Genomic DNA, 23,530 nt, shown 5'->3' with positions numbered 1-23,530 from the left:
AATTGTCAGTGGCTGTCAGAGCCCACGAAGCCTGCAAACATATTCATCCAGGCTGATCACTCCAGGCAACGATTCCAGGTATGGCCTTTGGTTTCTCCATGACTTCAAAGTCAGTTGGGGGAACTTTTGTAAAAACCCGTGAATGCATGTGAATCAGTTTAGCCCAAATCTTTCCAAGAGTCCTGAGTTAGTTAACAGACAGCAGTAGGTTTCTCTATAGGCATCTATCCTAAGGTTGAAGGATGGCCATATGAGAGGACAAGGTCACAAAGTGTCTTGAAGGAGCAAGGCAGTTGGGCCATTTCCGTACGACATATAAATTGGCCAACCGAAATCTCTCCAAGTGCTGTCCCTCTCCTTCAAAGGTTGTTTTTCATGGGGTGGGGTGTAGAAGGTGCCATCTGTGCCCCCTTCCCCAAGATCCCTAGTTTCCTCTCCTTCTGCTCTATGACGCTGTGGTGTGTTAGGGGGTATGCAGCCACTTCCCATGGCAACAGCTCTTATATGCTTTCATCAGGTTTCACCTTTTTTCAAATGTAGCACTCTTTTGCTGACCAAAAATTTTAGCAAAATTCCTAACTGGAGAGTGTGGAAAAGGGCAGTGACTGTGTTGGCTGAAGCACACCTGAGGAGGGGGCACGGTTGGTGCCCTGCTCATATCCTCTCTACTGGGGCCCTAGCACCCATCTCCCAGCTGCTTTAGTTTGCAGATTGCTCTTTCTTCTGACAATTGCCCTCAGCTAATGGGAACTGTCTTCCCTGGGAGAGTATGCAACCACAACTCCCCTCACCCACCCCGGGGCCCAGAGACTGAGGGATACAGAGTAAAACAGTCCTGCCATATTGCCTAAGGCAGGGACAACTCTGATGTACCTTGTGCTCCGGGGCCCCCCGTGGATCAGGCCAAGGCTCTACTTGAGACCACATTCTTGTTCGGCCCGGTTCCTGTTCTGTCCTCCCTCGCTTCCTCCTGGTGGATTTCTTCTGAGAATACACCCTCAATGCACTACTTGCTTCTGAACTTCTGGCTCTGCTTCTAGAGACCCTAACTTATGGTGAAGAATAAGGGAATAAAAAATATAAGTCAGGAACTTCTGCCGCTACAGCAACTTTATATGTGGGAAGCAGGCTTCCTCAAAGTTCCTCTAACATGGCCATATGATTTGATGAGCGTGATTCTGTTTCTCTTTCCTCCCCTTCCTTCCTCTCCTTCTCTCCTTCCTTCCTAACTCCTTTCTTCCTTCCAACATATCTTCATACATGGTAGTAGAATAGTCTTATTACAAAGCTTAAACTGGAAGGTGGCATTTTAGTCTGACCACTAAATGAGGTCAAAGCTGTTGCTTTCCATATGGGCCTCTGTCTGTCTCCCAGCTGCTGTCCAGAGCCTGGGAATCAGGTTCATGGGCTGTAACTACTAGATTTAGGCTCTCTGTGCAGCTGTCCAACCAGGCTGTGGGCAAACTGACAAGTGAAGTTCCAATTAAGAACCAGAAAGGGTCCTGCCACGAAGCTAAATGGCTTGGCATTTTGCTCTTGGCTCCTGATATACAAGTTTAAACTATCTCCCATCTTCAAATCCACGATTTATTACAAATTAGAATATCAGGTTTTTTTTTACTTCCTGCTGTCTGCAAAAGGCACCGTATAGGCAATCTCAGAAAAGAACTTTGCCAAAATAATTCTGACCACAAGAACAAAAAAACAAATCACATATGAAACAATACATGTTGCTTTCTCAGACAAGTTCATAAAATTCATGAAATTCTAGAGCACTTGGGTTATCAGAAACAGACTGAAGTTATTCCTTCTGGAAGAGAGACCAACACCAGTAATTAAGAATCTGCACATTTGCGAGGCTTTGGTGGGTTGAGTTGTGGTTTGACATGAAGTCTCCTGGCTTTACATCCTGTTCTTTCTTGCATTCATCAGAAGAACCATAAACTACATATTTTAATTTTGTAAGCTGGATTTTTTTTTTCCTTTTGCTCCTTTTCTTTTGCCCTGTGCAACTTATTCATGGAACATTTATTTTGATCATTTCACTTACAGGATATATATCTGAGAGAGAGTCCAATGTAACAGTTAGAAAAAAAAAATCCACTCCATAGAAAATGACAATAATGAAACCTTCTGTTTAGGAATTTATCTTTTAAAATGTTGTTTGGAAGGTCAGGTCCATTGGGGGTGATTACCTGCAAACTGATCAACACATTAAGCTTCCAGTAAAACCGTATTAATGAAACAAATGGAACCAGCAACTTCAGCTTAATCAACTTGCCTTTTAAACAAGAATTAAGAAATATCAAACCTATCAGGGAAACCTAGCAACTTACATATAGAAAATGCAGCCATGAACCAGAAAATGTAAGCAAAAAGTTTGATGAATCACTACCAGACCAATCACTAAATAAAAATGAAAAATGAAAAACAAAACACTGAAAAACAAAAATCCTCTATTTACTTCCCTGATAGTAGGTTTAATTTCTATTTCGTTTTAAGGAACATGAAATTCCAACTACCGTGTTTCCCCGAAAATAAGACCTATCTGGACCATCAGCTCTAATGCGTCTTTTGGAGCAAAAATTAATATAAGACCTGATGTTACATTATATTATATTATATTATATTATATTATATTATATTATATTATATTATATTATATTATACCGAGTCTTAATTTTTGCTCCAAAAGATGCATTAGAGCTGATGGTCCTGCTAGGTCTTATTTATGGGGAAACACGATAGTTTAATGATTTGCTTTTCAATACAAAAGCGAATTCGAAGAAGCCAATTAGAAGTCTCAAAGTAGCCCACACATAGGGATGGCCTTCATGTAGGAAGAGTTAGAAAAATGTTAGAATCAGGCACAAGAACTGGGAGAGTACATCAGTATGGAGTCATTAGCACGAGGGGAAAAAAACTCTACATGCAAAAGATTCAGTAACTGTTGTTTAAAATGGTGATCCTGAGTAATCAGGAAAAGGAGATTACAAAAACAATGTAATTGCCTTGAAATTTACAAAGCATTTGTAGCTCTGTTATATATGAATGAAATTCCATGTGCCCATATTCTGCTTTTGAAAGCAGGGAAATGTAAACCAAATTATATACAGATTTGCAAGCAAAATTGCCAACAGGCAAATGCTTGAAACATAAAAGGACATGTTCTCTGTTATCAGGCAGGCTTGAGTCTCCAAGATGGCTCCTTTTCTGAGCATTCTTGCCTGATAAAGTTTCCCTGTACTTCTTTGCAATGGAAAGGACTCATTTCCCTCAAAATATGGAACTCCAAGAAAAAGATTCTGGAAGAAAAATTAGCAACTAACTTTGCATGGTAGTAATCATGTGTTATGAGAAAATGATCCCTAACAATTTTCAAACAAATCCAATGTAAAAGATTCATTGCATTTGCACGATGTGATTTTTATTGTTATTTTCTCAAGGAACTTTATCTCAAATTTCTTAATGAAACTCAGTAGGAAAATACTGTTCAATGAACAGAGATTCAATTTATAATTGACTTTATATATATACATATAAATATGTATATTTATATAAAAGTGGAGTATATATATATAAAAGTGGAGTATATGTGACTTGGATATATTCCACTTTTTGCATCTTTGGTTCCATATCTGCTAAAAAATATATAGTTAAAGAAATTAATCTAAAAATTATGTGAAGCTTATGACACTCCAGGATGGGGATTTACATTGTACTTTTAGAATAAGATTAATCAGGGGAAGAGGACTCAGACTTTTGCCAGAACTATGATCAAGGGGGTTTTCTATTATAGAAATAGGAACTATTGTTTACCAGAAAGATTCCCTGACTGAGGAAATTATTCCAATCCAAGGTCTTTCTCCTTGACCCTTACCTGGTTTTTAATTTCATAGAGTGATGGCCTATGCTTATAGAAGCCCAAAATCAAAGATGGCTCTGGCCCTTGTCGCCTTTTTCTTACCATGTGAAGAAATATGAATGTAGAGTATTATGACTAACAACCAAGCCTTCTAACTAAGGGTTGTCTGACAACCTACACGGATCAAACAACATAGCAGAGAAGACCTACAGTAAAGCACTGACATTCACAATCTGAAATCTTGATGACTTTGCATCTCATTCGGTCCTGCATCTTATTTTCTTTACTGCTAAGACTAGCTCTTATTCTCTCTTTCCTTCTTATCCCACCCTTCGAGATCTTGCCTGTCTCCATGTTTTTGACTGTGATCTTGCTATTCAGTTATTCGGCCTTTGACTCTGTGTAGTTTCTGGCCAGATAAGGGTCCTCCTGACTGAAACCAGCATCCACTCCTTGTGCCATCTCTGAAGATGGCTCTCTGAGGAGGAAACAGTCACTTCACTTGTCTTTGAAAATCCTTCCATGCATGCTCTTTTCTCTTCCTTCCCATTTCCTCTCTGTCATTTTCTTAAGACTGATTGTTCACCTCCCAGGCTTTAGGTTCTCTCCATGACAATCCATCCTTCACTTCACTATTACAATATTTATGGCTTCTCTTATCCTCACCCTTCTAATCTAAGTCCCTGTGCTTGGCTTCTAAGACCTGCCTCTGATCTCTACCTATTTTGACTGTTTCTTCCCCATATGCAATAATGGTCAAGCCAATTATATTGTTTCCATCTTTGAAAAGCTACCAATAAAATTAAGTTTATATCCCATCTTCTTAAAGTGTACCATAACTGCTACCAATTTACATATGCACAGAGCTTCATGGATCATAAAAGATTTTGATATGTGCATCTCTTTTAATCCTCCCTTTAACTCTTTAGGAATCATCCTTCGTTTCTCTTTCTCCCTCACACCTCACATCACATTCATAGTAAATCTCATTGATTTTACTTTCAAAATATATCCTAAAACTTAATCACTTCCCAAATATTTCACCAACTAATACCTGGTCTCACATGTCATTCTCCCTAATCTGGATTACTACAGCCTTCTAAATGTTTTCCTTACATCCACTCTTGCTATGCTATAGTCCTATTGTATACAGCTGCTAGAGTAATCTTTGTAAAATGTAAATCACGTATGTCCAAATCCTCTTTCTCCATGGCTTTCTCAAATGGTGATCCTCAAACTGCTAACAGAAATCTAGATTCCTCACCATGTCCATTAAGACCTATAGAATCTAGGTAGCACTGTCCATCAGAATGTCCTACAATGATGGAAATGTTCCATAATAAGTGGTGTCCAAAGCAGTAACTACTAGCCACAGGTGATTAGCAAGTACTTGAAATGTGGATAGTATGACTAAAGAACTGAATTTTTAATTTCAATCAAATTTAAATTTGACTAGCTGCCCGTGGTTAATGTACCATATTGGACAGCACAGATCTAGGTCTTAGACTCATCTCTGAAGGTGAGTCTAGCTTTCTGGACTCCCATCCCGACATTTTTTTTCTCTTGTTCACTTAGAAGCAAGCACCCAAGATTTCTCTCTGCTCCTCAAAAATGCAAGCTATTCCTACCTCAGGGTCTTTGTCCGGATCTCTCCCCCACTCCCGTCTTACTCTAGATCTTCAAATGGCAGCTCATGCCTTCACTTCATTCCAGTCTCTGTATCAAAAATCACATGTTCATAGATTTCTTTCCTGGTCACTCAAAGTAAAATAGCTCTTTACACTACCCCTTTCTACACTGTAGACTTCTATATAGCTTTATCATTGCCTAAAATAATATTATGCATTTTTCACCTTGTTTACTGTCTGTCTTGTCTATACTCTCCAGAAGTGTGGGTACAGAGGAGGTTGAAAATTGGCTTATGCAGAGCTGAGGATTTTCTAAGTGATTCTGAACAAAGGGACACAGAGGCAAGGGAGTTCAGGGTGTTTGCAAGGGAGAAATCACAGTGATGATGAAAAGGAACCTGAGAACTTAAAATGGATGTGGGAAAGAGAAAAGGGAGTAGGCTTTCCAGTTTAATGGGTTTTTGCTCTGGTGAGGTTGAAATATTATTCAAAGAGAGGTGTTAGAGGGCATTAGATGGAAAGATGCAAGTCGATGGTCACAGAACAGGAAGCTTGACAGGGAGATTCTGGAAAAGGTGCAATCATTGTGCAGACAAAATCTCGGGAACAGTTACAGAAGTGGGTGATGAGGTGGAAGAGAGTGGAAGACAAGATCTTAGGAGGAAAGATTAAGGACTAAAGAAGTCAGGATATTTGGAAGAGTCATCTGCAGTATATGACAATTACCAAAGACTATGACAGGAGTTGGGTTGAAACGAGTGAGAGTGAGCCTGGCTCTACCATCATGAAGGATGGAGAGACCTACTTGGGGTGGGTAGGTGACTGCTGATGTTGACTGGGTAGATGAGCCTGAGCACATGGACTTTAAAGCTACAATTTTAGAGGAAGAAAGAGAAGAGTCTGGAAGCCGTAGTGAGAGTGCCTTCCCAACTACCAGGCCTGATAAAGGAGAAAGGAGCCACCACTTGAGAGGCCTACAGGGTAAAGACTGGGTGTCAGAGTAGGAAGCGCAGGGAACATCAGACAAGAAGTTATGGAGAAAGAGGAGTTTGCTGAAGAGTGAATTCCAGAGGGTGAGAGTGGAGGGTATAGATAGTTGGGGAGGGTGGTAGATGAGGGTGGATTAGCAGATGTGCAGATTCGTATGGAGATGAAATTATGAGACAGAAAGGGGTCTCTGCAGTTTTGTGTTTCTTCTGGTGATTGACATCATTGGGAAAAGGAGTATGATAAGATTCCTTTTCAAGCTCTCCAAATTACCTTGTTCTGATAAAACTGAGAATGTTGGAGGTGGAAGGAGGGAATGTGGGGCACTTCCCAGGGGCACACAGTTTCCAGGGGAACTCTAGCACCTCTTTGCACTACTCTTGCTTATGTTAGTTTGGAGGGCAAGGGAGCAGTGGCACACTTGGGAGTCCAGGGTGTGTTGGATTCCTCCTCTTGACTCTTTCTTTTGTGTCTGACCTCAGTCTTTCATGCTGTGGTCAAAGCTGCTCCTAGGACTGAGGAAAACATGCTGACTGAAACTTTAGCTATGCAGACCTTTAGGAACAGGCAACAGGTACAACTTTCAGTTTCAAGTAAATGAAGCATCTCTGGGGCCAACAGACATCTTGTCTCTTGTTTATCTGCTGCCAAACAACTTCTCTGCTCAGGTGCCCTAAGGGATGTGGAGGATAGGATGGCTTCTGGCGTCCTGGCTTGTTATTCTATGGATGATGAGAACACAAGAAGAGCATACAAGAAGAAGCAGGCTGGCATTTGAGTTGAAAATGATGAGTTTAGTTGAGGGTAGGTTGAATTTAAAATGTATGGAGGGCATTTAGACAGATTGTCCAAGAAGCAGCTAGATGTATCGGTTTGGAACTCGGAAGAGTGATGTCTGTGTTGGATTCTGATATGGGAGTTATCAGCTGGAGGCTGAAATAAAAAGACGGGGTAAAATTTCCCAGTATAGACCCAGAGAGATTATGGAGAATGAGGAGGGCAGAGGGCTGAGAATAGAATGCTGGGGAAAACCAACATTTGAATGTGGTTAGAGGAGGGAGTGACAGCCAGTAGGACTAGAGAGGAATGGTTATAGCAGTAGGAAGAGAGTCAAAGGATTGGAGAGATTCAAGGAGGGAGCAAAGGGTTCTATCTCTCGGTAAGGTGCAAGTGTGAGCTCTGCTGTTTAATGCTCCTGATTCCAAATCCATAGTTAAGGAACCAATATTATATAAACATACAGAACTGCAAAAAAGTGTGTTCACAGGATAGGAGCACAAAGAAATCCTGCTAGAGACAGCGATGATGAAGTGAGATTGAAGGAAGATCCCAGGGCTGTCCTACAACAACTCATTCAGAGATGTTACAAAGATTTAAAGGAACTGGATGATTTCCTAGAAAAATATAAGTCAATAAACCTGATTCAAGCCAATTTACAAAAAAAATAGAATAAAAATTTGGAAAAAAAGTTTTCAAATTTTATTTTAAAATAGGTGCGAGGTTTAGATATCATTGGCAGATGTTTTCAAACATTCAAAGAGGATATCTGGGTTTTATAAACTGTTCCATAGAAAAACAAACAAAACAAAACAAAAACATTCATGGAATCTTCCCAGGTCATTTTTAAAACTTGGCATATCCTTAAAAATAAAAGCTGACCAAGGACACAAAGTTACAGTTACAGGACAATCTTCCTTATGTGTATAGATGTAAAAATAATAAAGTATTGGCAATCAAAACCCAGCAGTTTATTAAAAGAAAATCCCCATGGTCAAGTAGGACCTATTCCAAGAATGTAAGAAGAGTTTAATATTAGGCTATCTATTAATATAATCCATCACATAAAGAGGCCAAAGGCCAAAAAAAAAAAAAATCACATGATTACCTTGGTACTTGCCAAAAAGTCATTTGAAACAATTTTATATTACATTCCTGATGGAAATTCTTAGTAAGCTAAGAACATTACCTGTCTTTCACGCCAAGAAAACTGTCTCAGTTTAATTGTGACATGAGTGGGAAGCCTGGATTTTGTGTAGAAGGGAGTATTAAGGAATGGTTTAGTTGGAAATGGATTTGTCTTGAAGTTAAATTTGCAAAGCACCACCTTATATTTCTCAGGCTGACTATGTAAAATTGCAGTGGATTCCAGAGTAGCTCTAGATGCAAGAGAGTTGAGGCCACCCCTTAGCACCAACACTGTACAATGTACACTTATAGACAATGTACACTTACAGCAAAACATCAGTGACATTTAAAGTGAGTCAAGTACCAGCTCAATACTTCTATTAATATTTACCATATTTCCCACCCAATTCCCCCCCCCCCAACCCCCAAAAAAGAGAGAATTAGAGAGGTAAAATTATTATTGTAGATATTACGATAATCTAATAATAATAGCTAACATTTACTTACTATGTGTCAGGCACTGTGTTTAGCACTCAGCATAGACTGATTAATTTAACCCTAAAGATGATGTTGCGGAGTGCATGATTATGTTCACTTTACAGAAAGAACAGTGATGCTCAGGGAAGGAAAGGACAGAGAAGCTTGTTAAGGCACCCCAACATGGCGGAGAGGGATTTGAACACAGCTGTGTCTGACTCCGGAGTGTGTGCTCGGAACCAGTAAGCCACACTGTATTTCTTTATTAATGAAAGAAAAAAAGTGATCTGAATGATCTCAGATTACAAAATTAATATAAAATAAATATCCTAGAAGTAAGCTCTTACCAGTTAGAAAATATAAGCGATATAGTTCTTAATAGTAACCTGGAGTATAAAATACCCAGGAATGAGCTATTGGGCTACCCAGGGAATGGAGCAGGAAATATCTGAAGAAAATTCCCAAGCATTTAAGAATGGCATAAAAGACATTTCAGTAACTAACTAAACATAGATACTATATTCCTGGATGAGCAAGCTCATTATTTGTAAAGATTTCACTAAAATGATCTTAAAAGTTTCATGCAATTACTTTCAAAATAAGATTTTTATAACTCGATGGGGAAACAAAAAGGTGAGTGCAGTTAAATAAATAAATAATAAAACTCTCAGAAGGATATTTGTATTATCAATTATCAGTCTATTATAAAGCTACAATAATTAAAACATTATGATGACAATGCCAAAGTATAGTGATAAATGCAAAATCATTAACATATTAACAGATGACTCTAAAAGAGAACTTAGGACATATTACCATTTATTACCATGTAAGTGTAACATTTCAAATCAGTGAAAAAAATAATGAATTATTCATCAAATGGTTTTAGAAATGCTTATTAATATTTGGAAAAAATTAGATTTCTATCATACCACATAAATTCCAGATGGATTAAAATGATAAAAGTGAAAAGTATATATTAAGGATCTACAAAAACATATAGGTTAATAGGTAATCTGCTCCCAGCATGGGGAAGACCTTTCTAAATATAAATGGAAAGAAGAAACCATAGCTGAATAAATTTGTAATATTTAACATAGAAAAAAGAAATCTTCTATGTTGAAAATATAATAACATTGAAAAAAAATTTTAGTTTGGGAAAATGTTAGCAACATATCTGAAAGATCATGGTTTTAATATTTATAAAGAATTCTGAAGGAGCAATAGGAAATGAATTAATACTCTGTTAAAATATACAAGGACATGAATAGATAATTCACAAAAGAAAACAGACAATTTTTAAAATGTGAAAAATATTCTTCTCTAGTGAATAAATGTAATTAAAACAACACATCTTTCTCCTTCAAATTTGCTGATTTGCTATGACACTACAATTCAATAATAATAATAATAAAAATAACCTGATTTAAAAAATGGGCAAAGGTCTTGAACAGACATTTCTCCAAAGAAGATTTACAAATGGCAAATAAGCACATGAAATGATGCTCAACATCACTAATAATTAGGGAAATGCAAATAAAAAAAAAAGATACCATTTCATACCTATTAGGATCTAAAAAACAAAATATAATAAGTGTTAGTGAAGATGTGGAGAAATTGAACCCCTTGTGCATTGCTGATGAGAATCTAAAATGATGCAACCATTATGAAAAACAATATGATTCCTCAAAAAATTAAACACAGAATTACCATATAATCCAGCAATCCCACTAATCACTATACACCTCCCACCCCCCAAAAAATGGAAGCAGGGACTTGAATAGATATCTGCATGCTCAAGTTCATAGCAACATTATTCACAATAGCCAAAATGTAGAAGCAACTCAAGAGTCCATTGGTGGATGAATGGATAAACAAAAGATGGTATATACATACAATGGAATATTATTCAGCTTTAAAAAAGAAAATTCTGATGCATACCACAACTTGGATGGACCTTGAAGATTTCTGTTAAGTGAAATAAGCCAGTCACAAAGAGACAAATATTATATGATTCCTCTTCTATGAGGCATTTAGAGTAGTCAAGTTCATAGATAACTGAAAATAGAATGGTGGTTACCAAGGGCTGGAGAGAGAGGGGGATGGGAAATTAGTGTTTAATGGGTACAGAGTTTCAGTTTGGAAAGAAGTTCTGGAGAGGGATACGGGTGACAATTGCACAACAATGTGAATGTATTTAATGTCACAGAACTGTACACTTAAAAATGGTTATATTTTAATATTTTTACTTTGTGAAAACTGAGAAAGAACCTAAACATGCAATCAGAAGAGATTGACAAACTAGGTGGTATAATAATGACATGGAATACTATAGCATATTTAATATTCATGTCATTGATTATCTAAGAGAATGGGAAAACTTTATAACATTAGGTGGAAGAAAAAGCACGCTGTGCATTTATGTATACACTATTCCAATTCTGTTACAAGTGTGCGTGTGTGTAAAAGTGGAAATGTATACCAAAGAAATACAGCAACATTTTTAACCATCCTTATGGTGGTTGTGTGATACATGATTTTTTCTTTACATTTTAAGGTGTTTTCCAGTGTTCTACATTGAGTACTTATTACTTTTATAATCATGAAGATGAGACATAGTTAATCTTGTAAATCCAGCTGTATCTCAGTAATGCTCAAGATTCTTTGGCAACGTGGAGGACAACAGCAGGTCACTTTCATCAGAGCCATTTCTTTGAACTGAAGTATAAATGGGAAATAAAGAAGTATAAATGGGAAATGATTCCTTCAAGTACCTAGGATGGTAGGGAAAGGATCTTGCCTTCTTTGACATCCTACCATCTTTATGGTCTAGACCAGTGTTTCTGAAATTTGGCTGTGCAATGACATCACTAAGGAAGAGTTAAATAAACAAACAAACAAACAAACAAACCCAAAACAACTGATGCCTGGGTCTTTCACTCAGTGACTTCAATTTAGCAGGTCTAGCCTATGGCCTGGACTCCCCAGGCAAAGCCAACGTTATAGTTTCTTTCATCTCCTCTGCTGAGTAGAAGTCAAATTCTTTATCCATAGGAACAGCTTCACATATATCTGGGATGCACTGGGCACAAAATAGGCACTCAACACATTACTGCTGATTGATGTCACAGAAAACTTTCTGGGAAATACAGGGCATGTCCTCATGATTAGGGATTTCTTCTCCCTAGCTGGATGGTGGTGCAGGTTCAGAGAGGACCATCCAGGAATGAGGGAGCACCTTGCTCCATGGTTCCAATAGGGCATTGGGGGGCTTATATCACCCTTTCAAAATTGAAGTCACATGTTGGTGCACTGTGATTTATCTTCTTTGGGGATGCAAAATAGCTAAGGTGAAATCTCACGGCAATCAATAGCATAACTAAAAATCCAAAGGGAAGAAAACTCAGTTATACTATTGGAATGTCAGTTTTGGTTACTGAAATTCTTCCAGTGATGACGTTTGGGGCTGGCTAGTGACAGAAATCATCTAATTTGAAGCAGGAAGAGAAAGTAATCAATGTTTTATGCTTACAAATGCTTACAGCATATTGGGTGTTTTACATATTCTCAGGCTTTACAAAAAATCATGCCAATTGGGTATTAGTATCCCAACATTCTAGCAATTAGAAAGCTGAGGCTCAGAGAGGTTTGACAACATACCCATGGTTGCAAAGGTGGCAATTGATGAGAAGAGTTTGAATTCTTGTCTATTTGACTTCAAAACCTATAATCCCTTCATAGCATCAAAATGTGACCCTGGGTCATATAAGTGATGGCAAAAGACATCCATACTAAACCTTCATATTACACTCTAGTAAGATTTCTATGTTGTCAATAAGTCAGCAGGAGACAAGACATTCATTAAACTAAGGGATGCTGAAATGTGATTTTTTTCTTGTATTCAGTGGTCTCTGTCAAACATTTAGAAAATAACTTAGGTTGTGGTCTTTCTGGAATAGTTACTGGAAAGATAGAGGGGCGAGGTTCATCAGTGGCTTTCCAACCCTTTCAACTCAACAGATTTTATGAAAAAGAAAACCATAAGGTAGTGGTAGACTACATGACTGCTTCTGCTTACAGGAATTTGCTCTGAGGAATTGTACTAGGGTATATACACCAAGTTTAAGGCAAGGTTCTTACACAGGGTATTGCCAGTAACTATCTGAATGATCTTAGGCAAATCACTGCCTTTCTCTGGGCCTGGATTTACTCCAGAGAGAGAGAGAAAAAAAGGGTGGATATTTAAATGAACTTTAAAGGCTATAGACACTTCTTGATCTGATATAAGCTAAGAACCCTTTCCCCAGATGATGCATGATTTTGAATGTTCTGTTTGTTTATAAATCTTCCAAAGACCATTCGTGAACCTCCAAAGAATATACTGACACTTGATTTAAACAATCTGAATATGTGATCATGGGATGATAGTCATGTTTACAAAAAGAGCCCTTCTCTTTTAGAGGTACAACCTGAAATGGTTAGGGATAAAAGAACTTGATGTGGGGGGGAGGGGTGGGTAGTCGTGGTAGGTAACAGGTAAAAGAATTTATTATTGGTGAAGCCAGGTGATGAGGTACATGATGGTTCTTCTACACTTTCTCTACTTTTGGGTATGTTGAAATTTTCCATCATTAAATAAACTCACACAATAAAAATTATCCATAATTTAAGAAAATACCTGGAATAGATGAACTCTAGTGTCCCCAATTCTAATACTCTACGATTTTGCATTTTAAAGAATCTACAAAAAATGAACTTCTGGAAACACTTTATGTGCTCAGGGAATTGAATCATTATCATTCTTCTTCTAATGGACCCTCTGTACTAAAGGGTTGTTGTGGTCCCATTTTCCATATGATTCTGTGATATTCCATTGAATTACTTCCATAAATATACTTTGGGGGAAAGGGCAGCAGAACTGGGTGCAAAGAAGCTGGACAAGGATTGGTTTTTAATCATTTCGCATGATAATGTGGCTCAAGTTATTTTCAAATATTTCTTAAGATGAGAAGACCAAAATAATGTTGCAAATGACTTTTAGTGGCATGAAAAATACTCAGTTAGGATGTCAGGTGACACAGGACATATAAAACAGTATGTAAGCATGAGAGACAGGTGCATGGTAGTCGAGAACTGGTGTTCCACAGTCATGCCACCTGGGTCGCTGCCATCCACCTAACTATGTGTTCTTGAGTAAGTCACCTAACTTTTCTGAGCTTCTGCTCTCTTATCTATAAAATGGAAATAATTGTACAATCTCCCTCAAGGTGTTATTGTGAAGAGTCAAGTCATGCCCGACATATAGCAAGCATTTAGTAGATGCTCACTAGTGTTCTCTCAACGGTGTAAATGTAAAAACAGATGAAGAAAGACCTAAGATGTAGGTCAAAATATTATCAGTAGTTGCCTTTGGATTGCGACCAATGGGTGATGTTTTTCTTTATTTTTGTATGGACTTTTCAAATTTCTACAAAGAGTATTTGTTATTTTTACAATCAGAAAAAAAAAGTTTTTCTAAAAAGTACTTTTAAAAGTCTTTCTTGAAGTTTAATGCTCAGAGGGGCCTGAACCAGGCTTGTCCCATGTGGTATTTTGACGAACAGACCGCTTCAGAGGAGAGTAAATTGGAATGATTACTAATGTCTTGCTCACATTTTCCTCACCAGGCTCTCATCTGCAGGAAGATTCTTGTAAATGCCAAAGAGCCTTCAAACGTGGTGTTCCTGGTGTGGAATGAATACAGCTTTCCTCTGTTCCTTTTTCATGCCACCCCGCCTCCTTACCACATATTTCTCCACACTAGCAGATTAGCTTTTTGGAGGGGCACAGGCCCCTTGGAGAATATCACAAATGCTATGTCAAGAAAAATTCATTTAGGCACACTATTTTGTACTCAGTTGACTGGGGTTCATGCTCCTAGCCCCCACTTTTCCACTGACTGAGAACACCTCAGCCATGACAGCAAATTTAGGAATGTATAAACACACGTCAGGCATGTAGACCACTCTAAGAACAATGGCCGTGTACAAATCTGAAACTATAAGCCAGATAAATTGGTGGATAATTACGGGTATTACATATGCAGTTTTGGCTTTGCCAATGAATTTACATTAGGATATCTATAAATAGCAAACCCACATGGTGTGTTAGAACCATGCTGCTGTATATCCAAATGCTAAGCCCTTTCCAGAACCCACCTACTGCAGAGCAACAGGCCCAATTCAAAAAGTTTAATGCCAGTTACACTCCTGAGTTAAGCTACATTCATTTATAGTATTCCAGATCACCTTTGAAACAGCCACTAACCTGTATCACTTAAGTGCCGGACAGTCAAGGATGGACAAAGATGAGACACCCAGAAACTTCTGGTCGGTGGAGAAGTGGTACATGTGTGTGGGTTGTGAGGTTGCTTTGGAGTGGATCACTTATGGTGAGATGGATCCCATCTCCTTTTCTCAGGTAGGAAAAGGAGAAACATTAATTGATTCCTTAGACTATTCTGGGTGGACTTTTAAGTCATCTCATCACGTGTTCTTCACAATGACTATGAAAAGTGAGGCTTTGCCCCCATTTCCAACTGAGCTTTAGAAAAGTTGACATACATGCCCCAGGTCAGACATTTATCAGAAAAATGTTAAAACGAAATAAAAGTAATGCAAAGCTCCCTGTCTTGGGTTCCCATCTTTGATGGTTAACTTCCGGAGGCTGCGATAGGTACCGTGCCCAGCACCGTCAATTACACTGAGAGACACTTAGCGATGATTTTGATCCTGCTGTCCTGTCAGTGGCTTCTGTGGGTGTGTGGGAACCGAGACAAGAAGGGGACTCTTCTTTGCCTCATCTGACTTGCCCTCCACACTGGCACCCCACTTTCCTTCACTCCTACACAGGGATTGTGCCCTTCTCCCATCCCAAAGATGCCTGGGGAACTCACAAGGAGATCAGTATAAAGAGCCAGGAATCTTGCACTTAAAAAAAAGAAAATCCATAGAACTACAAACTCCGTGTTTCGATTTTCAGTCCAGGCTGTGATGCCACTTGGCATCTCACTGCCAGCAGCGGCATTTTACTTGATCCTCTTCCAAATTTCCAAACACGTGCCTGGCACCCACGACAGTTTCAGAGGAAGCATAAAAGTGACAAGAGAAATGCTGCGGGGTTGGTTTTGTGTTATGTGTGTTAGTGTAACTCCCACAAAAACAACTGAAAGTTCCTGAGTATCAACTTCACCAGAAGAGCATCGACTTTCCCGCGAACGCGACATGTCCCTTTGCCTAGTTTTTCGGAAACGAGCGGTATCTGGTATCTGAAGTTCAGGACGAGCCCCGTCAAGCAGAGGGTCTGAGACCTTTGGGATACAGACAACCCTTTGCTGGCCCTCAAATGCCCTGGCTTTTCTGGAGAGCATCCCTGGGCTGTCTGCTGCTCACCGCTCAGAAGCCGCCTAATACCTATACGCGTTTTGGGTACAAACAGGCACAGAACAACCAATCTACCACCACCCAAGAAAGCCATCTCTGAACCCGGAGTCCTGCGAAGGCTCGGGTCTGTGTGGGCCAGGAGGCTGGGTCCACCTGAACGTGGTCCAGCATCGCCAGCAGCGAGTCCTACCGGACATTCAAGTCTCAAGGGAGGTACAGTCCTTGAACCCTGGTCGAACTAGGGACGCATCTCAGCCCCCCGCGCCAGCGCCAGTTGGGAGGAAACAAAGGTGGACAGAGAGAGGGAGAGAGTTTGTGTTCTCTTGGGGCAAGTGCGCGCGGTACCTTGGATTCCTGGCTGCTGGTGGATGCAGGAGACGGTGGCTGCTCGGCGCTTGCCGCCTCCTTGGGCAGCCCATCCACGCCGTCCTCGCGGGCGCCGCTCGGAGGGATCATTGTGGCGACGCGGGAACGGTGTTGGGCTCCGGGAGGAACAGCGAGGCTCGCCTTCCTCCGGCGCGCCCTCTCCACCGCGCGCTGGGCGGCTCAGCTCAGGGTCCCGGGGACTCCCATCCTCGCCCAGGCGCAGACGCGCCCTCCGCCGGCTTTGCCCCCGCCCTGGCCCTGCCCACCTCCCCCGCACTCCCGCGGGCAGGGGAGAGCGCGCCCCGCCCCGCCGCGCCTGCCGCCACCTCGCCGGCGACCGCACAGTCGTGACTGCCACCTGGCAGCGGGCTAGTGGGCTCGGGCTGGGGCTCACTCGCCCGGGAGATGCGGGAGGAGGGAGGTGGCCCCGGGGCGGGGCTGCGCGGCCTATGCCGAGGTAGCCAGGGCAGGCCGGGGACGCGCGGGTGAGAGCTCCGGGAGCGCACAGCACCGGGTCCGGGGTGGTTCCTGAACAGGGATAGCGAAAATTCAGACCAAACCTCGAATGAATATGCACCCTGTGAGTGATTCAGCCGACAGGGACCACCTGCCACAATTCCCTTATTCCTCACCCTAAGAAACAGCGACTCTAAAGGAGATGGTGACTTCGCCAAGTTATTTATAGGGTTCGGTGACGGAGATGAGGCACCAGAGCTGGGGTTCCCTGGCTGGAGGGCACTCGGCTCTCCCCCATTTAGCTTTGGACTAAAACAGAGAGAGAATGCAATGTGTTCGTGTCCTCATTTTGCTGTGCATGCATGTGCTAAGCCCTTTTCATCTTATTTAATCGCCAGAGCAAGCCCTACTACGATCACTTCCGTTTCATAAACGAGAAAACTGAGGTTTTAGGGAGGCTAAGTAATTTGCTTTAAGTCACTGAACTATCAATGGTAAAGCTGGGCTAGGAATCCATTTTGTCTTCAAAATCCATGCTTTTTGGCCTGTGGAGCCTCAAATCTAGGCCAGAGCTTCATTGCTGTAGAGCAACTGGGTGGTGCAGCATAGCAAGGAATTGAGGGCTGCTGACCCTGGTAAACCCTTCTGCCTTAGTAGATCTATTGGAAACACAGAGCTGGCCCCATCTGATCAAGAGGCAGAAGGATCCAGTGTTTTTCTGAAGGCACAACCTCAGTATGCAGAGAAAGGAAATATTAATACATCCGGATATTTATAAGACTTCTTTATTTTGTTCATGCATACAAAACTACCTCCTTAATTTTCTAGCAGAAAATTGTAAACTGAAGTTCAGATTTTGTTTATTAACAGTAAATGTTTGCAGATTCCTGGGTATGCAGCCGGTGCGAATCACACAGGGTCCTGCACTTGGTTTAATGCAATTCTGTTGCTGTGTTGAAATTCTTAATAATGTTTGAATTATTAAGGGGCCCTGCATTTTCATTCTGCACTGGATCCTGTGAATTATGTATCTGGTCCTGCAAGTTTGCCTTAGTGCATGTCCTTTGGAAAGAACCTATTCCTCTTTCCATCCTGGACATCAATTGAAAACTCTGATCTGAGTGACAGCCTCTTGCTCAGCACTTGGCTCCCAGAGTGCTCTGCGGTAGCCACCAGTAACTTCTCCGTTGACCAGGCCAGAATGGCTAACCCAAATGGCCACAGCGTTTTTCTTTTCAAAACACAATTCCTGGTTGTTCGATAGAGACAAAATTCTAACAGCCAAAGTCACAACAGTAGCAAACAGAACACACAAAGCCGGGAGCAACAGTACCAATACATCTTTATCAAGCATCTATTCTGTACCAGAGAATGTGCTCGAAACTGATGGTACAACAGAGAGAAAAACATAGATTAAGTCTGTTTTCCTGGAATTTAGAGTCTGGTGAGAGAGACAGACATTAAGTAAATCACACATGCACTTGTACACACACACACACATACACATTTTTCATGAACTGTGATAAGGAAAAGTACAGGACTCTAAATGTGTGCAGCTGCAAAGCCTAAACTAGTGTGAGGACAGAGAAGGGTTTTCTGAGGAAGTGAAGCCCCCAGGGCTTACAGGCAATGCCAGTCATGGTGGGCAAGCTCCTGGTGGCTTTCACCAAGGATGTTTTCATTTTGGATTTTATTTATTTATTTATTTTTAAGAATTAAAGGGCAGCTATGATATGCCACCCTTCGTTTTAGTAAAGGCTTAGCTCTGATTATCTATAGTCATTAGCCAGTAACAGAGATTTAAATGTTATTTAAATTTTAAAGAAGTTAGTACCTCCTTCCTTCTTACCCCACCCCTATCCTAGTAACAGACATCCTTGGTCTAATAAATAATAGCTACCTTTCCTAGGAAATTGTGGATGTAACTGTAGTTTCCAAAACTGATCAAGACATAGTTCATGTGTTCCTTTCACATAAATCCTTTTCCATTCCTTTTTTGTTGTTATCTAGCTAACTTTTCTTATTGTTCAAAACACATCTCCAAACATTTGCTATTGTTGAGCTCTCCTTCCCTGACCTCTGTAGTATGATTTAAATTCTGAAACCAATGCCATGTCCTCATGGCATCATCCCCTAAATAATCAATGATGAAGCTGCCTGTCCTCCTAACTGGGCTATGAGCTCCATTAGGGCAAGAACCATGTCGTGCTCATCTTTTTTCCTGAGCCTCTGGGACATAGGTTGTTACGAAATGGTGAAAGGAGGCTGCCTATGTAGACTCCTGAGCCATAAGGTGGCATTAGCTACTCCAAGTGACTTTCATACACTGAATGGAGAAAGACTCTGGATGTTTCTAGAAAACAGTGGGATTTAAAGTTACACAAGCTCCTTGACATTAAGAATTTTGATTTTATGGCTTACGAGAGGATCTTAAACTGAGAGTCATGGCTGTCTGTGAATGTGGAGTTCATTGGTTTGCATTGAGGTAAGGGGTCTGCAATAAGGACAGGAGGTTCACAGCTCATCTCTAGAAATAGCTGTTGAGATGTACAGAATGCTGCTTTGTCTGAGTCTGTGGGGAGAGGGCTGCCAGCAGAAATGGATGGCTGTATATTTGTGTAGGATGCCTTGAGGCTTGGGTCACATGCACTGCTGCTTTGGGACTGGATCACCATCCTGATTCCAAGTCCTGGACGGATGAGAGTCTTCCCATGTTGTCGTGAAAGTCAGCCCTGAGCTTGTACTGAGGGGACATTGTTATATTGATAGAGATGTCCAGAGGACAGTGGAGAGGACGGATGGTCTCCAGGTATGGGAAGTCAGTGGATGGTAGACTAGCAAAGTGATTCTCAGAGGACACCTGATAAAGCACTGACACCCCTGAGCAGAAGTGTACTTTTTCATGGCTCTGTGTGAGATAGCCCCTCAGATCTCCCAGTTGTACTGGAGATGAGACCTCACGGAAGACTGGAGGTCCTGCAATGAGCAGCTGCAATGACATTTTAGCTGTGGCTGTCAAGATGACCTCATTTCTCCCGTAGGCAGGTGAAGCCTGGGGAAATTCACATTGCAAATAATTATCCTAAATCTCGAGTCTGTATTAGGACCCTGTGATTTTTGTAGCTGCCTTTCATAGTCCATTTCACTTTGGTTTCTGGTTAAATATCAAGCCAGCAGAAGTGTGATGTGTGCAGGAAATTATCTTCATAAACTTAAAGTGGAAGTGCATACTCTTGGTTCATTTACTCATTTATTAAGGTGTAAGGAGGGCAAAACCTTCCTTCTGATCACACGCAAACGCCTTTTGCAGTAACACTGCTGTGCAGAAGAGTGTATAATGCATTCAATCTTCTCCCATTGCTCTGCTTCAAGTGTGGATAAAGAGACTGGACTTTCATTCTGTGGACTTTGACTTTTTCTAGAGCCATTTGATAAAGAGATACTATTAAGACTGCTTAAATAAGTCATACTTATGGAGGGCACCGAAAGAACAGCAAGAAAATGGAAAATGTAAGATAATCAGAATGTCCAGGGGATGGAGAACTGGCAAGGATAAAGGAGAGAGGGTCTCAGGGAAGAAATGGTTCTCAATGTCTGATGCATCAGAGTTATTATGGTGACGAGATATATGAGAAGGGCATAGGGCTTGGCAATTAGGTTGTTGATAATAAGAAGAGCTTACATGTATTGGCGATTATACAATGTTATGAATATTTTCTATATGTTATTTCATTTAATCATTACAAAACCTCAACAAGATAAAGAAAATTAACCTAGGTTCTACAGTAAATGTGGAAACAAGTATCTGAACTCAGATATATCCTGCTTCTGGGCCAAGTTTTGGCCACTTGACTCTACCGTGCCCGAGACCATGGAAGAACCCTGGTCTGATAAAGAGGCAGCAGACTTTAAATGGAAGGAGTGGTGGAAACTCAGAGCCAGAGACATCACAGAAGACACAGGGAGAGTCTTCAAAGAATGAAGGGTGCCAACATCATTCTTTTACCTTAAAAGTTAATACTAACCAGAACTACGTTTTGAAGGTGATAGCCAACAAGTTGCTGCAAACGAGGCAGGAGGCCCCAACCATGCCATCCAGCCTGTAAGGAACACCAGGAATCCAGCATTCGTTGTCAGCCTCTGGCTACCTTGCCTGATGCACCTGCTTATAAACCCTGAGCAACCAAATGCTTTGCCCAAAATCTTAGCACCACAACAATAGCCCCTCCTTTGGGTAGCTGTTAAAGCCAGACTGCAGGCCTTGCCACAAGTCGTGATTGATCTCTCCTCTGCACCAAAGGTAATAATTTAATTTGTAGACTTTTACGATCGGGGTGAATGAGATCCAGCTGAAGCATCCTTGTCTTGGTTTTCTAAGTTCCAATCAATAATAATAACAGCAATAATAATAGAGAGCCATATCTGAATAACACTGTTTGCGTGGAATTATCTCCCATGGGAAATTCCTAGAAAAAAGCAGCAAGGTCTTAGTCTCCTACAGCTAGCTGCTTTCTGGTTAAGGTCTGGCTCTCTCCTCTAAAGAGAGAATGGCTGAGCTGCTTCTAGTTGGCTCTTACCTCTGTGGAATAGGGGGGCTTGAATCTTTATTCCCCGTTTAGTGGAAAGACCATGAACCTAAAGTCCAAACATCCCAGCTCTTCTATGTAAAAGTAAGGAGATTTTAAGTGATTGATTTGAGCTCTCTCAGCCTTGGTTTCCTCAAGGCCCAAATGGGATAATAATCCCTACTTCATAGAATTTCTGTAAGGATTAAAGGATTAAATGCCTTCATCTTGTATTGTTGTTGTTGTTTTTGTTTTGTGATGATCACTAGTCATATGATTTTGGTCAAATATATTTTATTTGAGTTGGATTTTCTGTTTATTATAGCCAAATGCATATACAATATCAAAAGTAGATCTCTTCCACATTTCTAAAATTGTTAATAGTTCCTCACTAAATCGTTTAGAAACAGCAACTACCTGAAGTTTCTTATATATTTTGGTCCTTTGACTAGTAATGAGCATTTAACTTTACATGAGTTCAGGGTAATAGTTTTAGAGGCACAAGGTCCAGCCCACCCTTGCATTTTTGCTCCTCAGAAATGCCCGGGCTTTTCTCTCTCCCAGCTTTGGTGCTTCTCACCATTTCCTGCATCTGAGACTCCCCCACCATTATTCCCATGGACAGCGCCATTTGGGTTTTGGATCTCAGCGCCTACCATCTGGATATGTCCTGTTTCCTTCTTTTCTTGTTGGGTGTCCTTTAGAATGTAAGCTTCATGAGGTCAAGGGCCTTACGTCTCCTCTCCTTTCCTCTTCATCATATATCTCTGATGCTCTAGGTGTCATATAATAGCTGCTCAGTGAATGTTTGTTAAATGAATGAAAGATAAAATGTCAGTGCTGGAGTGGAATTTATAGGTCCAGTGAAAAACTGTTTCGTAGAAGGGAAGATGGAAACTCACAGAGGTTACATACTTGTGTAAAGACAATATATGGCACAATGATCCAATGTCTATTTGCTCACCAATGCCAATGGTCATTGCTTTATTCAGATTTGGAACACGTGACTAAACAACCAGCTGCCCAAGTTTCTTTTCTGAGTTTTCAAATTTATTATGATATTAGGCATAGTATTTTGAAATACTCTTTTCCAAAGCAATAGTATATCATTATTCAAGCAGTATTCAAAAAGAATACTGAAGAAATTAAAAACCTTCCCAAATTCCACTACCTCTTAGTAATAACTATTAGCATTATGGTAAGCCTTCTTGTAGAAGCACATGCAAATATGGGTATATTTTAAATTTACATATATTTACATAAAAATGATCTGAGGACACTCACTGTTTTTGTAACTTCCTTTCCCTTCAATAATATGTCCCAGAGACAGTTTTATGTCAGTAAATATGCATACATTTTCCTTTTTTTTTAAATTAGTGTGTTTTCCACAGTATAGATGCACCATAATTTTATTTATGAAGGATTGTTTCTGTTTTTTGGAACTATTAGAGAACGATTAAAAACTCATTATCTCTTTATCCCTAAACATGAACCTGGCAGGGTAGGTAGTATTAAACCCATTTTGTGGATGAGGTCACCAGAAGCCTGAAAAACTTTCTGACTTCCCAAATGGGATATGGTAAGTGCAGAGAGAGAGAGTCCAGCTCACATCTTCTGACTCGAAACCTCAGACTCCTCACATGTAAGCGGACAGCAAAACTCTGTGATCACTGCTGTGTAAGAAGCCTGCACAGCCTGAGTTGAGAGCCAGCAGGGGAAGAACGAGGTCCACCAAGAGGAAAGGATGTTGGAGAAGGTTCCTGTGGAATTTGAAAGGTGACTGTGATTTTTCTGGAAGGAATCTGGAGCAGAATGTACAGTATCAACACAGACATAGAAGTGTGCTTGAGCAAGGGTTGT

General features: G+C 40.5%; 1 protein-coding gene across 3 annotated transcripts in view; it reads right to left on the bottom strand.

The window, feature by feature from the left end:
- STAC (SH3 and cysteine rich domain) overlaps positions 1–16,907 on the bottom strand; it is a 134,607-nt gene extending 117,700 nt beyond the window's left edge. For 2 of the 3 annotated variants that reach the window (XM_081071934.1, XM_081071936.1), the window contains exon 1: positions 16,629–16,907. In XM_081071934.1, coding sequence (XP_080928060.1) covers positions 16,629–16,739 — 111 coding nt within the window. In that variant the 5' untranslated portion in view covers positions 16,740–16,907. The remainder of the gene's footprint in view (positions 1–16,628) is intronic. The other variant, XM_081071935.1, reaches the window with a different exon arrangement.
- Positions 16,908–23,530: the final 6,623 nt, after the last annotated feature.

This window comes from Rhinolophus hipposideros (genome assembly GCF_964194185.1).
Source record: "Rhinolophus hipposideros genome assembly, chromosome: 14".
NCBI lineage: Eukaryota > Metazoa > Chordata > Mammalia > Chiroptera > Rhinolophidae > Rhinolophus > Rhinolophus hipposideros.
The sequence above is the reverse complement of the archived record's forward strand: the minus strand, read 5'-3'. Positions and strand labels throughout refer to the sequence as shown.